The 16,351-nt window shown below is 51.4% G+C and overlaps 1 protein-coding gene across 1 annotated transcript in view; it reads right to left on the bottom strand.

The window, feature by feature from the left end:
- Positions 1 to 16,351, bottom strand: part of LOC105552798 (contactin-associated protein-like 4) — a 193,941-nt gene that overhangs the window by 114,456 nt on the left and 63,134 nt on the right. The window contains exon 4 of the mRNA XM_011998554.1: positions 1,832 to 1,979. Coding sequence (XP_011853944.1) covers positions 1,832 to 1,979 — 148 coding nt within the window. The remainder of the gene's footprint in view (positions 1 to 1,831; positions 1,980 to 16,351) is intronic.

The following is a 16,351-nucleotide window of genomic DNA, read 5'->3' as shown; positions in this document are numbered from 1 at the left end:
TAATCGCCCTGCAGGACACCTGCTCGCCGTCCCAGCAAGGTGTTTCCCGTTATAATTGTCCTGCAGGACGTCTCTTCGCCTTCCCAGCAAGGTGCAGGATACACTCTTCTTCAACACCAGGAATCCAAAGCGTGTACGAGGAAGCCTGGGGTGTGATGCGGAAGGGGCGTGGGAGACCCACAGAGCCCTCAGGAGAAGCCACAGAGGTGAGACCCAGGGGATGTCCCCCTCCCCGCTGGGCCTCCAGGGCCCGAGATGCCGCTGGGTTTATCCCAGTGCTAAGGATGGGCCTGGAAACAGCAGCGTGCGCAGGACCGAGGCTGGGTGAGCTGGACGGGACTGAGGCTGGGGGAGCTGTTTCCTCCACATCTTCCGGGGCGAGGATGAGCATGGAAACCTGGGGGGCAGTGAGCAGCACGAGGCATTCTCCCAGCTCAGTACAACGCACGGAGGACGGGTCCTGCAGTGGGGTTGGAGGGTGAAGTGGGAAGAGCTGGTCTCCTCTCCAGCTGTGGCAAGACCTGGCATTTCTACCTCCCGGAGCCGTCCCGGGGCGTCTTGCAGAGTCCTGCTGGTGCACTGTCTTCCGAACTCCCTTTTGCCAACTCCCACGTTGCCGGCAGCACAGTTGCTGAATTTAGGGGTTTTCTGATCCTGGGCCCTGAGGGTGCCGTCTGCTCATGCAGCCAGGGAGTCACGGGCTGAGAGCGAGCGGCCCGAGGTCCCTCCTCCCCAACGGGCGCTCTGCCCGGGAACAAGGAGCACGGATGTGCCGACGGGGCGGGGAAGCCACAGCCACATGATCCCAGATCCAAGAGACCCTGCATGTGGGCGTCTCAGCTGGAGGGAGCGCCTTGTGGACTCAGAGGTGTCCAGGGGTGTGTGGAGGTGGTCAGAGGAGGAAAAAATGGCTCAATGTCCCTGAGCCGGTGGCCAGGCCAGGAAGGACGTCTGAGCCTGCTGCGGGGGGCCGGGAACATCAGCACTGCCGGCCCTTCTCGGGGCGTCTGTCCCAACAGTCCCAGTGAGGCTCAGCTCCGGGCACCCCCACGTCAGATTCTCCTGGGACAGGACAGTCTGTTCTGTTGCTTTTCACAGCTGCAAGCCCCCCTTGGGCCCTGAGAAGCAGCCTCTCCTCCCTCCACTGAGCCACTGGGTCCCCCCCTGCCGTTTCTCACTCTGGTTTGCACAGTCCCAGCTCCGCTCCTTCCTTGTGAAGAAAACACTGTGCACTGATCTTCCACATCAACCCAGAACATTCTCTTCCCATCACCAGCTCCCGACAGACGTGGATGTGGTGAGTGAGCGATAGCACAGCCGCCACCGGTCGCAGGCAGGCCACCCCCGGACCTCAGCGCCCCACCAGATAGGCCACCCCTGGGACCTCAGCACCCGGTCAGAGAGGCCACCCCCAGACCTCAGCACCCGGTCAGAGAGGCCACCCCTGGGACCTCAGCACCCGGCCAGAGAGGCCACCCTCAGGGCCTCAGCACCCGGTCAGAGAGGCCACCCCCGGACCTCAGCACCCGGTCAGAGAGGTCACCCCCAGACCTCAGCACCCGGTCAGAGAGGCCACCCCTAGACTTCAGCACCCGGGCAGACAGGCCATGAGGGGGTTGTGGCATAACTGGATGCAGAGAGAGACAAAGAGAGAGAGAGACAGAGAGACAAAGAAACTGAGAGCGAGAAAGAGAGAGAGACAGAGAAAGAGAAAGACAGAGACACAGAGAGAGAAACAGAGAGACGGAGAGAGCCGCAGGCAGCAGGCTGTGGGCTGAGCAGACTCGCAGGGGCCGGTCCTGTGCCCCGTGCCCCGGGGCCAAGCACTCACTGTGGGCACATCCGTAGGCCTCCACGCGCATCCCAATCCTGCTGTCTGGGTTCCAGGCCACGGGCAGGAAGCGCAGGTGCCGGGCCTCCAGGGGCGGCTGCAGCCTGTGCTGTACCACGCTGTCCGCATTCGCGTTTCCCAGAAAGCCCTGCAAGAGAGGGGGCTCAGTGGCCGGGGTCTGCCCCTCCAAGGAGAACGGGCTGCAGGCAGGACCCTCCCTCCCCGGGGTCTCTGCCCCTCTCCTCTCTTCAATCTCCCGTCCCCAGCCCACCCGCTCCCCAGGCAAAGCGGCTCGCAGATGACTCGGACTGAGACGGTGTCGCAGCCACGGACCCCCGGGTCCCTACGTTGAAATTTAACCCCCAGACAATGGTTTTGGAGGTGGAGCCTTTCGGAGGTGTTGGGGTCTCAGGGCGGAGCCCATGACGGGACGGGTGTCCTTGTGGAAGAGACCGGGGAGAGGTAACCACCAGGCAGTGGCCTGGACGTCCACCTGACACCAGGTTTGCCACGCCCTGACCCCGGGCTGAGAAGCGAGTCTCCGTCCTTGATAAGCCGCCGGACCTGTGCTGTTTCGTTGCAGCGGCTTGAAGGAGGGACCAGGGCACACCCCATCAGGAGGCAGGAGATGGGAACTCCCTCCAGCTGTCCTGGGGCTGTGGCAGTGGCCGGGGACGGCCTCCAGCCCTGACCACAGGGTCTCACAGGTCTAGGCCCCGGCGGGAGCCAGGTGAGGCCTCAGCTCAGCAAAGCCTCTGCCTCTGCCCCCGTTTCCCTCCTGGTCACGCTGTTCTGAGGCCTGCGAGCCGGCCAGGCGGGTGCACTTTCTGAGAGGGAGATGCTGTCTGGCTGCCCGGCTGCCCCACTCCCCGCAGAGGCTCCGGTCCCAGGGCCTTCCCCGCAGAGGCTCCAGTCCCGAGGCCTTCCCTGGTACGAGGCTCCGGTTCCGAGGCCTTCCCTGGTACGAGGCTCCGGTCCCGAGGCCTTCCCTGGTACGAGGCTCCGGTCCCGAGGCCTTCCCTGGTACCAGGCCACTCTAAATGTCTCAGCACCAGCCCAGCGCCCTGACCAGGGCGTTTCTGTGAGGCTTGTGTTTGGAAAACAACGCGTGAGCTTTATGCCTAATCTCCAGGTCACAGAGTTTCACCGTAAAACACACGCTGAGGACGCACAGGACGAGAACCGCAAGGGTGAGACCCCCGGAGTCGCAGTCAGAGGAGCGTGCGCCGGGGGGGGGGTGTGGGGGCCACGGTGGTTCCGGCCGCTCCCTCCCCTTCCTGCAGCCCTGGCTTGGGGCACAGAGGGTGGGGTAGGCGGGAAGGCCACGCACGGACTCGGGAGGCAGCCTGGGCGTCGGTTTCCCAGAACAAGACAGACTCCTCAAGGATCCCCTTTTAAAAATCTCTATCAACGTTGAAAATACTTGGCACAAAGCGTTATAATATCAGGATGTGAGGACATCCCCAGACACCAATATCAAACGCCATTCACGAAGTCAGAGTCAAGGGCACCTCGGTTATCTGCAGCGCCGTGAGTGAGGAGGACGCGTGTAAATTCGGGTTACTATTAAAACACAGAGGCAGCGCCGTGAGTGAGGAGGACGCGTGGACGCAGCTGAAAGTTCTCTGAGCCTGTGAGTCGGCGAGCGGTGAGAAGGGTCTGACAAATGGTAAAATGCTCAGCTTCCCAACTTCACAATAAAAACAGAAAACAAATGTAAAGAGCAAGAAGACCCCATGTTTCCTGATCAATCTGAGACGGCTCAACAGGATCCTAAGCCTGGGTGAGGGGTGGGGTGGACACCCTGGGAGGGGGGTGAGGTTTGTTCCTGCAGAACCCACTGGCCCCGGCAGCCAGGAGGCCGGGATGCTCAGGAAGCCGAATGAGCCGCCACAGCCTCCAGTCCTCGTGGCATACTTTGGATCACATGTGAAATGGAATTTTTTCTAAAATATTTGTAAATTGAGGGCTGTGTGCGTGTATGTGCAAGGGTGTTTGCATGTGTGTGTGTCTATGAGTGTGTGCCTGTGTGTACGTGTGTGCATGTGTTTGCGTGTATATGTGTGTGCATGGGACCTCTCCATCATGTAGGCATTTCTGTCTTCCACGGACAGTTGTTCTAACCTCCAACGTGGATCAGAATCGCTCTGTGGGGATTTCTACGTGGAGACTCTGGACATCACTGCAGGACGGTGGAGGTGGCAGCCACGGGCTGGGAAGGCCCAGCTTGGGGATGGTCGTCCGGCCAGAGCCCTCACTCCGGCCCCTGCAGGCTGAGGTGGGTTGGTGTAAAGCTGCAACCAAATTTCAGCTTTAAAAATAACCATATCATTACAGTGTAAATAATTCACTTAAATTTAAAAAAACAGTTCAGTGAAAAAAGTAAAGATTTAAATTTTGCTCATGTCCATCAAAAGCAGGAAAACACTTCTGTGAGAACTCTCCGTCGGCGTCCCCGGGATTTCTGTTTTGAGGGTCATTTTTTCCCATGAGGATCACATTGATGAAAGAGGCGCCTTTCACCAGCGTCACTCTGACAGGCGCCTTTCACCAAGGTCAGAGGCGTCTTTCACCAGGGTCACTCTGACAGGCGCCTTTCACCAGGGTCACTCTGACAGGCGCCTTTCACCAGGGTCACTCTGACAGGCGCCTTTCACCAGGGTCACTCTGACAGGCGCCTTTCACCGGGGTCACTCTGACAGGCGCCTTTCACCGGGGTCACTCTGACAGGCGCCTTTCACCAAGGTCAGAGGTGCCTTTCACCAGGGTCACTCTGACAGGCGCCTTTCACCAAGGTCAGAGGCGCCTTTCACCGGGGTCACTCTGACAGGCGCCTTTCACCAGGGTCACTCTGACAGGCGCCTTTCACCAAGGTCAGAGGCGCCTTTCACCGGGGTCACTCTGACAGGCGCCTTTCACCGGGGTCACTCTGACAGGCGCCTTTCGACTCCTAGTTTAATTGTTACTTAATAACACGAAGCAAAATACAGTCATGTAACTTCCACGCAAAAAGTTCCATTAACAAGGCATCGATTTAGCATTAAAATTCCAAGCAACGGCGGCATTCTCAGCGCCATGCCAATCATCCTGACAGCTGTCAGTGCTGGAGTCCGGCCTCAGAGGTGCACGAGGGACCCGGGTTTACACCTGATCACTGCCTGGTCTGGGAGAGCCTCCGCGCCTCCAGTTCTGTGAGCACAGAGCATCCTGGAGTGCTCCAATCCCTGTTTCGAAAATCAATTGAGTATTGAATAGTTTTCCCAGGTGGAAATTTAAATTTGCATTTTAGAAAGAGAATCAAAACTGACAAAACTTTCCAAGTGTCCTGATATTGTTCTTACCCTGCAAATAATACGTTTAAGTGCCTTGGATGAAGGATTCCATCAGCCCCTCTGGACCTTTTAAATCCAGCCAGAAGCCCTCACTTTGGGCCTGTTCTTGGTATTCAGTCAACGGCACCACATGGTTACATGATCCTGATGCATTCTCCCATGCTAGGGGTGGAGAGAGGCCCCAGAGCCTGAGTTAAGCTTCCTTCTACCTGGAGCCTGAGCAAAAACTCCGCATCCAAGCCTCCATCACGTGTCAAAGGAAGTCACAACTTAAGCCCAACAGCAGCCCTGCTTAAGCCTCCAACATTAGAGACCCCGAGTTCCACGCACTGCAGAACAGGAAGGCAGCAGTGAAATGAGCCCTTTATTGGATGTGCCCCACCTTCCCATTCTGTGCATTTTCATCACATAATCACAGTTCACCACACTGAGGTCAAGGAAGGAGGCTCTTCTATTCTGTAGTAATTGGATCAATGAGCATGACGAGCAGGGCTTCCTGTCTATCATCTTCTACTCCAGTGAGCCCTGAGTTAGCAGGTCATTGCCCTGCCTAACGGAGTAACCCTGGGGACTGGTGTCTGAGCCCAGGAGTCCTCACCAAACAGGACCATGGACAGAGAGCGAGAGCTCGCCGTGGGAGCACAGTACATCCCAGGAGGTGTCACCACTATTGTGCAGCCCCCAAGGCGAGGACTGTCCGACCACACCTGTGAACGGAGACTTAAGACTGATCTCGCAGGATGATTCGCAAATGAGCCTTTTGGTCCTAAGCACCTGCGAGATTCCTCACTGCCAGCCTCGGTTTTGTGTCTGTAAACAGGCCTGGAGATGCCTCCGTCCCGCGGCCACCAGGGCGGTGCCCACTGTGAGGCCTCAGGTGAGCGGCCACTCCAAGGCTGCTGTGTGGCTACTGTCACCGTTCCTGCCGCTGAACCCACTGAGCCAGACTTGGAGTTCATATCCAATATGTCCCTTTCAAGAGAGAAGATATAAATAGCAGCTCCTATAATGAAAAACATATCATTCAATGCTTATGATATCAAATGCAAATTTTATTTAAAACTACTAGCAATTTTGAACCCTAATGACAAGAGATATTAAGGAAATCAGCCTAGGCTGTTGGCCTCCCATTCTGAAAGCAGGGCTCTATTTGGTGGGATTAGAGGCCAAAAGGCAAAAAGGGCTCTCGAGCTGCCCATTCCATCGTTAGTCCAATGGAAGCAAAATACGCTAATTAGTATTTTTATTTGCTTGTTTGAGAAAAGATTTTGTATTTCATTTCCCTAAAAGGAAAACTTAAGGTTTCTAAATTTGGGGGGAAAAAATTTAAACCTTTGTGTTGACTACACCAAACAATGCACAGATGGTGTAGCTTTCACCTGTGAGCCCGGAGTCGCTGGTCTTTGGCTCTGTCACACTCTCTCTTTGTACACAGGTGTGCACATCCATGCATTCACACACACCCACACGTGTGTATGCACATGGCACAGATGCACACACATTCATACCACCTATGCACACACAGATGCGCAGACATGCACACATATGGCTGGTAGTTGTGGGGCCATTTGAATAAAGCTGTAGACTTCACCATCCTTCATCCTAAACTCACTGCACATCTCCTAAAAACAGACCTTCTCCAAAGTGACTAGAATATCATTGTTGACACCAAGCCAATAATAATATATGGGATATAGCCATATTTAAATTTCTCCCCAAATACAGGACAGAGCCCATCTTGTGGTTTTGGCTCATGGTTTTGATGTTTTGAAGTGTCTAAGTCGGGGGACCCATAGCCCCTGGCATGTTCTGGGTTTGTCTGAGGGTCCCTCATGGCCAGGGTTGGCCACATGTTTTTGGCAAGAACACGACATGAATGGGCTTTTGGGCCTTTTATCGTGGCTCATGAGGCACAGACTCAGACACACCACTCCTGTTGACATTAATTCTGATCATGTGGGGAAGGAAGTGACTTTTCTCTTTGCAAGTAACTAATAAGGGCGGTCTGATTCTGAGAGCCTGTGAACATCTTGCTCAGGAAGCAGCGTATGCAACAGTCTCAGCGCCCGCTGGGATCCTCACCTGGGTCAGTGACTGCACTGGGTCTAGAGGACGGCAAATCTCTATCGTTAGCGTTTTTACAGCCAGGGCCCTCAATGTCCTCCCGTCAGAACGCCCTCCCTCCTCCTCCCTCTGACTGTAAGATGCTGATGGTTTAATGCTCCCATGGGACCCATTGTGGTTGTTACCGTTTCCTATGTTCAAACGGCTCCACATCTGCACATGAGAATCCCTTAGGTGAGTCCTTTCAAGCACCAAAGTGCTTTCTTGTCTGGTGTCATCAGAAGGTGCTCCCAGCTCAGCCTGGGCATTACCCGTCCCTGCCCAGAATCAGTCACTTTTCTAAGGAGCCCTTAAAATACACATTCCAAATACACATTCTGACGCTGTCATCTGCTTTAATATTTCATGAGAAGTAGCATACAAATGTGTCATTTCATAAATCTTGTTTCTGTTAAAAGAATATTTAATGTATTTATATTTGTTTTAAATATATTCGGGTCTTATATAAATGCAACTTATTTGAATTTTAAGAAATTGCATTCTGAAAGTTATATATAACTGTAGCTATTTCCTTAAGCTCTCAGACAGAACAATTGCTCTTATAGATAAATAAATGGAATCAAATATGTTCTGAGGAACCTGGTGACCTAGATTTTGGAACTTATTAGTGTGATGGTCTTATCTCTTACACCAAATAACGATTGTCTAGAAAAAAACAATACGTAGAGTCTGGTGTACCCTATATTCAAACCTGGCTTTGAATCTTCCAAAGCGGGCCTGGATTCTCATGAGTAAGACAATTATGAATGAGTGGACAGCCACAAAGATTTATCCTCGCTTTATTTTCTCAAGTCTGAAGATGTGTTTTCTCTAATAAATGGAAATAACTTTTCTCTTTGAACGTACAGTACCTTCAGCCATCCTTCAGAAGTTCAAACCCTGATACAGCAATGCACCTGAAGAGTGAGGCAGAATTGCAGGGTTGAAGCTCAGCTCTGAGACGTGTAATTAAGAGGTGGTGTGATTCCAGCTCTCTTAACAGATGGGGACTGAGGGTCTGTGTCGTGGCAAAGCTGGATGAAGGGTTTACCTGAAGGGGTGGTAAGGATCGATGGGTTTGGTGCTAACGATCGGAGCCTACTCACATCTGACACTTTACAGTTTTTACTTACTGGAGACATAGGAAAATCTCAGTTCTGTCCTCAGACATCAGATCAATTTGCCGTAATATCTACAGTTAGCCAATAGCTTTACCATCTCCACAATCACTCTTAAAATTCAACAATCAAAACCGATTATTGCTGAATAAATGATCTGTTTCAGTAAGTCATGGTCTTTGGTGATGTATAAGAGTGACCTAAAGTAGGGTTTTCCATCTGCTTATTTGCTATAACTGGTTTTAAAATAATATCTTCAGGAATTAATGCCCAATATTAAAGATTAGTCAAATCCTTATTTCCCTTTGTTTGTCAATCCTGCTACTAAAATCTAAGCAACCAAGCATAATATCCTAACTCAGGATATCTAAATAATCTTACATTTTCTACACAATTAAATTGAAAATGGGAACAAATAAAAACCAATTATATTGTCCCTGGGCTGTTCAGATGGTCTCTGGAATTCTGTAACCTGTGCCTTCTGATTGGGGTCCAGATAGATCATCACAGCCCAAAATGACCTGTCAATGAGAAGTTTATTGATAACAATTTCCTTTCAGAAACTTTTGCATTTGCCATTTTTGTTTAGAATTAAAGAGTTAAACTCCACTTATTTCTGAAGCACGTATGTCTTCAGAGAGCATTTGATTTAAATACATGAGGGATGCTTGGTTAGAATGATGAATTCCATTAAAGAATGTTTTTGTTTGTTTTTGATAAACATGCGTTAAGTTTCTAGATATGAATACTGATCAGTTGCACATGTGATCTCATTTTATACTCAAAGAAAATGTTGTAGAAAGCGTGTACCAAGCCACAGGCGTGGGTTCCCACGGGAACATCATGGTGATGATTTTAGAGGGATTCTCCTCTCACTTACGCAGCTCACCCTGTTTAAAACTGTGCTGGTTGAACAGCAGGATGCCATTTGGACCTAGAAGCTCACTGGAGTCAGGCATTCCCATCTGGCCTTGGTGCCTTCCCGGGCTGCCCTGGCCGGCCTGGTCTGAGCTCTGCCTGGTGTTTTGTTCAGAGTTTCGGCAAAGCCGATGGCACCTAAAACCCAGTCACAAGAGGATGGGGAGCCAGCAAAGGTGCAGGTGGGGGTGAGGAACCCAAGGGGGTGCTGCCAGCACCCAGGGAGAGGGTGACCCAGGAGCCGAGGGCATGGCTCATGCAGAGCCCCATGCTGGAGTGATGACTGGGGGATGCACAAGCCTGGCCCAGAGGAAGACAGCGTGGGCGAAACCAGAGGAAGAGAACTGTGGGTGAAACCTGCTCCCTGACTCTGCACCTTTCCCCCAGCACCCTCCACGCACTCAGGGGCCTGGCCCGGCTGAAACCACCAGCAAGAGCATCACTGCACAATTTGGGAGGGGTGGGGGTGCAGAAAACGGCTCTGGGGGAATCTGCAGAGGCCCCTGTGGGCCCCACTGTGGTTGCCTGGACCACGGTGCTGGGTACGGGATCTGCAGAGGCCCCACTGTGGTTGCCTGGACCACAGTGCTGGGTACGGGGTCTGCAGAGGCCCCTGTGGATTCCTGGACCACAGTACTGGACACAGCTTGTGTCCTCCAAGGGCTGTAAGAGTCCATGCAAGGTGTTAAGTACACTGGCTTGTGCATGTTAGCAAGATTGCTGTTATCTGGTTAAAATAACTTGATATTTATAAATCTGTTGTATGAAGACACTAATTAATTCAAGCATTAGAAACATAATGACCCTAGCGCCAGTGCTCCGTGGAAAACTGGGAAGCAACTAAAATGCCGCCGCTCTAGATGCCTGAACACAAGTCACTACTCGTGTGATCACGTTTATCACGTAATCGTGTGACATCATCACACGAACAACATCAGCACCAGCATGTACATCAGCTGGCTTCCTTTTCCTGGTTTGGGGATGCAAGGAGTTTGGAAGTCGCCACTGTGTCCTAATAACAAGTAAAAAGCTGAACAAACTGAAAAATCAGCAACCCTTTGTAGATCTGGTGAAGAAGTGAAGTCACAGTGCAAACCACCGCCTCCTAAACAGGTGGGCACAGAGAATCGACACTTTCCAGAGCGGTGACCCACAGGGCCTGGCACCAGGACAGGGGCTGGAGCTGGGATTCACACCCTGCTGCACACTTGGTGTGGGCCAGTCTGTGCGTTAAAGCTTCAGGGGACCCTGTCTCACTGAGTCCAAAACTGGTGTGAGTTTTACTTCCGAGAGCTGCACCAGATTCTCACAGTGAATAGTAGAGAAAAACCCTCATGCTTCTGGCAGGGGAGGGAAGAGGGAACCTGCTGCTCGTAGACTGGCCTCTCGAGAAACTTTAGAATAAGTTTCCTACAGAGAAGAAAAATAATACAGGTCAAAAACTTGGATCTGCCAGAGCCTGAGGTTCTCTTTAGCAAGGCCTGCCCTCCAGAGACAACAGGTAACAGAGTGTAAACCACAGGGTCCCATCAGGACCCAACAGCCCCCCACCCATCCCGTACCACCCAAGGGGGACACAGAACTGACCTGCCCCGGGGCACAGGCTCTGGAAGGCTGAGGCTGGTCCAGCTTCCCCTCCCCATATCTCAGCAGCCCATGCCACTAAAAGCTGCTTTGCAGCCATTTCTGTTACTCATTATATCATGTGGGCTATAAACACAGCATTACAAGGCACACCGCAAAGCAAAAGGCAGTTTAAAGAAACAGTTCAAACATCGTGACCAGACTCAGATACCACAGGGATGCTTTAATTCTCAGACCAGAAATTTAAAACACCTGTGATTAATCTGCTAAGGGCTCTCATGGATAAATTAACATCACAAAAAACCATGGACAACGTAAGCAGACAGGCGGAAATCCGAATAAACAGCCAAAAAGACCAGGAGCTGTCAGTCAGCAACAAGCACCGTGACAGGAGCTGTCAATCAAAGCACCATGACAGGAGCTGCCAACCACAAGCACCATGATAGGAGCTGCCAACCACAAGCACCATGATAGGAGCTGCCAACCACAAGCACCATGATAGGAGCTGTCAATCAAAGCACCATGACAGGAGCTGTCAGTCAACCAAAGCACCTTGAGAGGAGCTGTCAGCAAAAGCACCATGACAGGAGTTGTCAATCAAAGCACGATGACAGGAGTGAAGGGCTTGGTCAGGCTTGTGAGTGGACACTGCTGGAACCTCCGAGCTCAAGGCTGCAAAAAAACTGAAACAGAAAGAGACAAAGGCTGAACAAAAAGCCAATAAAATATTCAGAACTATGTGAAAACCAGAGGAGAATAAACAGGGAAAGGAACAGAAAAAATATTTGAAACAATGATGACTGAAAAGTTTTCCCAAATTAATGTCGGGCACCAAACCACAAATTCAGGCATCCAGACCTATCATTTTCAAGCTAAAGAAAATCAAAGATAAAGAAAAAGTTCTGAATGAAACCAGAAGAAAAAGAAACACCTGACTGCCAGAGGAGCAAAGATAAGAACAGCGCCTGACGTGTCCCCAGAAACCACACAACAAAATGAGAGTGGAATATTGAAAGAGACTGCTAAGAGAAGAAAACCACCAACCTAGAATTCTGTTCTTTGTGAAATTATCTTTCAAAAATGAAGGAGAAATAAACATTTTCTCAGACAAACAAAAGTTGAGGGAATCTGCTGCCCATAGACTGGCCTCTCAAGAAACTTTAGAATAAAAGTTTCCTATAGAGAATGAAAATAATACAGGTCAAAAACTTGGATCCACATAACAAAACAAAGAGCATCAAAGAAGCAATCAGTGAAGGTAAAATAAAAACATTTTTCTCATTCTTATTTGACCTAATGGTACAGCTTGTTTAGAACAACAATAGAAAAGTGTATTTTCTTTTTTTTTGTTTGTTTTTTGAGATGGAGTCTCGCTCTGTCACCCAGGCCAGGCTGGAGTGCAGTGGCGTGATCTCGGCTCACTGCAAGCTCCGCCCCCCAGGTTCACGCCATTCTCCTGCATCAGCCTCCTGAGTAGCTGGGACTACAGGCGCCCGCCACCTCGCCCGGCTAGTTTTTCATATTTTTTAGTAGACATGGGGTTTCACCGTGTTAGCTAGGATGGTTTCGATCTCCTGACCTTGTGATCCGCCCATCTCGGCCTCCCAAAGTGCTGGGATTACAGGCTTGAGCCACTGCACCCAGCGAAAAGTATATTTTCTAATGCATGCATATATACATATACATGTATATATTATATATTTATAGGTATGCTTACCTGTCCCACATACAAGTGAATGGATTGGAGCAATGATATCATGGATGGGGAGGAATTAGGATTCCTTCATTACTATAAGTTACTGACAATACTGGTGATGTGGCATACTGTTATCTGAAAATGGACTTGGATTAAATGTAAACGTATATTGCAGAACCTGGGGCAACTATTAATTTTATTTTTAAAGAAGTATAACTGAGGCCAGGCATAGTGACTCATACCTGCAATCCCAGCATTTTGGGGAAGCACAGATGGGAGGATCACTTGAGGCCAGGAGTTCCAGACCAGCTTGGGCAACAAAGCAAAACTCTGTCTCTACAAGAATTTTTTAAAAAATGTAGCCAGGTGTGGTGCTATGCACCTGCAGTTCCAGCTACTCAGAAGGCCGAGGATTCTCCCGGAGAGATGCCCATCCTGGAGGTGTTTTTCCCAAGCCCCGGGACCTGACCTCCCCATCAAAGCTCTAGGGGTGTGACCTTCCACCTCAGTGGGGCTGGACAAGAGCTCTGACTCGAAGAAGATTATTCTCAGGCCTAAAGTTTTGGACGTCTCGGGCAGCCACTTTTCTTGCCACTCTCTCCCTTCCGGAGCGGGAACATCCGTCCTGTGCCTGTCCCACTTCTGTACTTTGGAAGCACGTGAACTGTTTGACTTCACAGTTTCACAGCTGGAGAGCAGTTTCCCTCAGAATGAGTTGTACCTTGAGTCTCCCTCATGCCTGATTTAGGTGATCGTTAGAGGAGACTCTGGGCCTTCGATGCTGAATTGATGGTGGAATGAGTTAAGACTTTGGGACTGTTTGGAAGGGAAGAATGTGCTTGGAATATGAGTAGGACCTGAATTGGGCGGGGGAGGACAGAGGCAGAATGCTGTGTGTTAAATGTTTGTGTCCCCCTAGATTTCACAGGTTTCACAGGTTGAAGTCTACCTTGGGGGGTGATGATATTAGAAAGTGGGGCCTTTGGGAGGTTGTTGGGTTGTGAAGGCAGAGCCCTTGTGAATGAGGTCAGTGCCCTTGTAAAAGAGGCCCCAGAGAGCTCTCTCCGCTTCTGCCTCGTGAGGACATGGTGAGAAGACGCCACCCAGGTACCAGCAAGTCCTCCCCAGACAGTGAACCTGCCGGCCCCCTGGTCTCGGACTTCCAGCCTCCAGAACTGTGGGAAGGGAGTGTCTGTGGCTTAGTCTGCACCCTCAGCCACGTTTCATTACAGCGGCCCCCGGGGACGGCCACGGCCACTAAACCACGTCACTGTCACATGGTCCTGCTAACAAACGTCCCTCAGTCCAAATGTGAGCTGATGAAGATGATGCCTGGAATTCCTCTCCCAGATCAGGGCACTGCAGTGCCGCTTTCCAGGGCCCCAGACCTGGCCCAGACCTTCCCTGCCCAGACCCTCCTCAGTCACAGGGAGGCACATTTAGGAAGATGCGGCAGAACCCTGCACACCAAACCCAAGCACGCTCCCAGCCAACCACGTTTATCCTCAAAGGCAGACAAAAGGCATTGCAGTTGCTCAGGAAGGTTCATATTTTCCTTTGATCCTGATATTTCTCAGATGTTCTCCCAAATGCAGTGAAAATATAAGAAAACCCATCGAAAGAGCGGACCGAGGCTGGCGGTGGGAGGCTGAGGCTGGAACTGCTTCCCCCTCCTCACAGGCCCTGCAAAGGGCGGTGGACGCAGCGGGGGTCATTCCCAGCCTGCCTTTGTGCCGTCTGTGCTCTGGCAGCCCTGATACCTGCCTCGTCCCCTCCAGGGTACATGGACAGTGAGAATCATTGTTAACTTTGAGTCAAAAATGCAAATGTTAAAATTAATACGCAGATGGCAGGTGCCGTAAGAGCTTGGAGTGCTCCAAATTCTCAGTCTCAGGGGCTGAGGGAGACTTGGTTCTTTTTGTTGAAAACATCCGCAGTTTTATAAAACTGAACAGCCTGTGATGAACGGCATTGAACACATTCCACCAGCCACATCCTGATTGAAATTTCCACCCTCATCGTGATGATACCGGTTCACACTTTGATCTAAAAATAAAATGGAAGGTCCAGAAAGGAAAATAAGCATAAGAAGCAGCTTGTGTGTGAGCACAGGGCTGTGTCAGTGCCGTTCCAGAGGCCACAGCTGGGAGGACTGGGCACGGAAACGCCTCCTGTCTGAGAGACGGTGACGACACCCAGCGCCACACTGGATTACTGTAGAGCAGACGCAGAGGCACTTTGCTAACTATTTCCCTGCTGGGAGATGACCACAGCTGATGGCATAAATAGCCCAGAGAAGGGTCTCCACACAGTCTTCCTACATCACTGATTTTTTGGAAATCAGAAGACTTGAGGTTTTGTGCCAGTTGATCACCAATAAATTTGATCTTTGTCGAGTAAGTTAAACGTATCTGGTCCCAGTCTTCCACACCTGACCTAATGTAAATGACGTGAATGAATGAATTATGCTGCAGGAATGAATGGATTACGCTGCACGAATCATGAGATCTTTGGCAGCATTCACAGCATGTGAATGAGGTGAGGCCAGCAGTGTCAGCAATACGGCCGCACCTGCTTCATCAACAATGTAGAGCAACAAAGACATTCTTTAATTTGAGTTCAAAAATCACGTTTGTAACTACTGTCTAGCAGCTTGGTTCCAGTCACTTCTGCAGCATGACGTGTCCCGTCACAACAATCTCATCCTGTAGACCCTGTCTGGGACCTGGTGGGAGTGGAACAAATCGTGTGCGTTTTTGCTGAAGGCCTTTCAGGCAGCAGCTTGGTTGGGGAGTAGCAGCGATGGCGCCCCGTGGTGGCCGAAGTTGATCCCCGTGGGGCACCGTCACTCACGCTCAGTCTGCAATTCAGCTCAGTGGCCTTCCACGTGGTTTCACCCTCTCTTGCATGGAGGGGATTAACTGCACGTGGGAGAGGCTCAGGCAAGCGTCTGCCCAAAAACTCAGAGCAAGGGAACGTGGTCCCGAATCTGCTGTGATCTTCATTTCCTTGCGTATCAGTTCCTGTTGTTCGGAGAGTAGAAATGTAAACCAGATTACGAAACCATCACTGAAGACCTCCGTGAAGGCGTGGCAGGGCTTGGACGGGCTCCTCAAAGACACAGATTGAACCAGACAAAACTCATAAGCAACCATCCCAGGGCTCTGGAAACCAACCAAGGTACTCAACACACTGAGAGACACTTAGGAAAAGCTGTGGAGCCTTAGCAAGAACGGTGATGTCTATGGCGCTCCTCACGGAGAGGCCTCACCCCTGGCTCACCCATGTTTCCATAACGGTGGGGGTTGGCCCTGAAACGCACCGGCTTCTGGCCAAGAGCTGCCTTCACCTGGTGAAGGGAAGACCCCGTGCCCAGCAGTGTCGTCAGCACAGTGGGGACCTGGGAGGCAAATGGGAAGGCTGGGGCCCAGGGCTAGGGTGTGGTCTGTAAGGCGACCAGCTCGCTGCCCAGACATTTCACAGAAAGTGCTGGAGGAGGAGACAGCAAAGAGTCCTAGTGAGCCCCACCCTCCTCACCTGCTGGAAAGGCTGGGCTCGGTGGAGGTGCCTGTGTTGCTTCTGCATCCACACTGACCACGGGACCAGGCACATGTGCAGCAGGATCCACCAGAGCCCAGCAGCAGGGAGCCCTGGGCAGAGTGAAAACCCCAGTGCCCAGCAGGGAGCCCTGGGCAGAGTGAAAACCCCAGCACCCAGCAGGGAGCCCTGGGCAGAGTGAAAACCCCAGCACCCAGCAGGGAGCCCTGGG

This window comes from Mandrillus leucophaeus, unplaced genomic scaffold (assembly GCF_000951045.1).
Source record: "Mandrillus leucophaeus isolate KB7577 unplaced genomic scaffold, Mleu.le_1.0 Scaffold575, whole genome shotgun sequence".
Classification (NCBI taxonomy): domain Eukaryota; kingdom Metazoa; phylum Chordata; class Mammalia; order Primates; family Cercopithecidae; genus Mandrillus; species Mandrillus leucophaeus.
The sequence above is the reverse complement of the archived record's forward strand: the minus strand, read 5'-3'. Positions and strand labels throughout refer to the sequence as shown.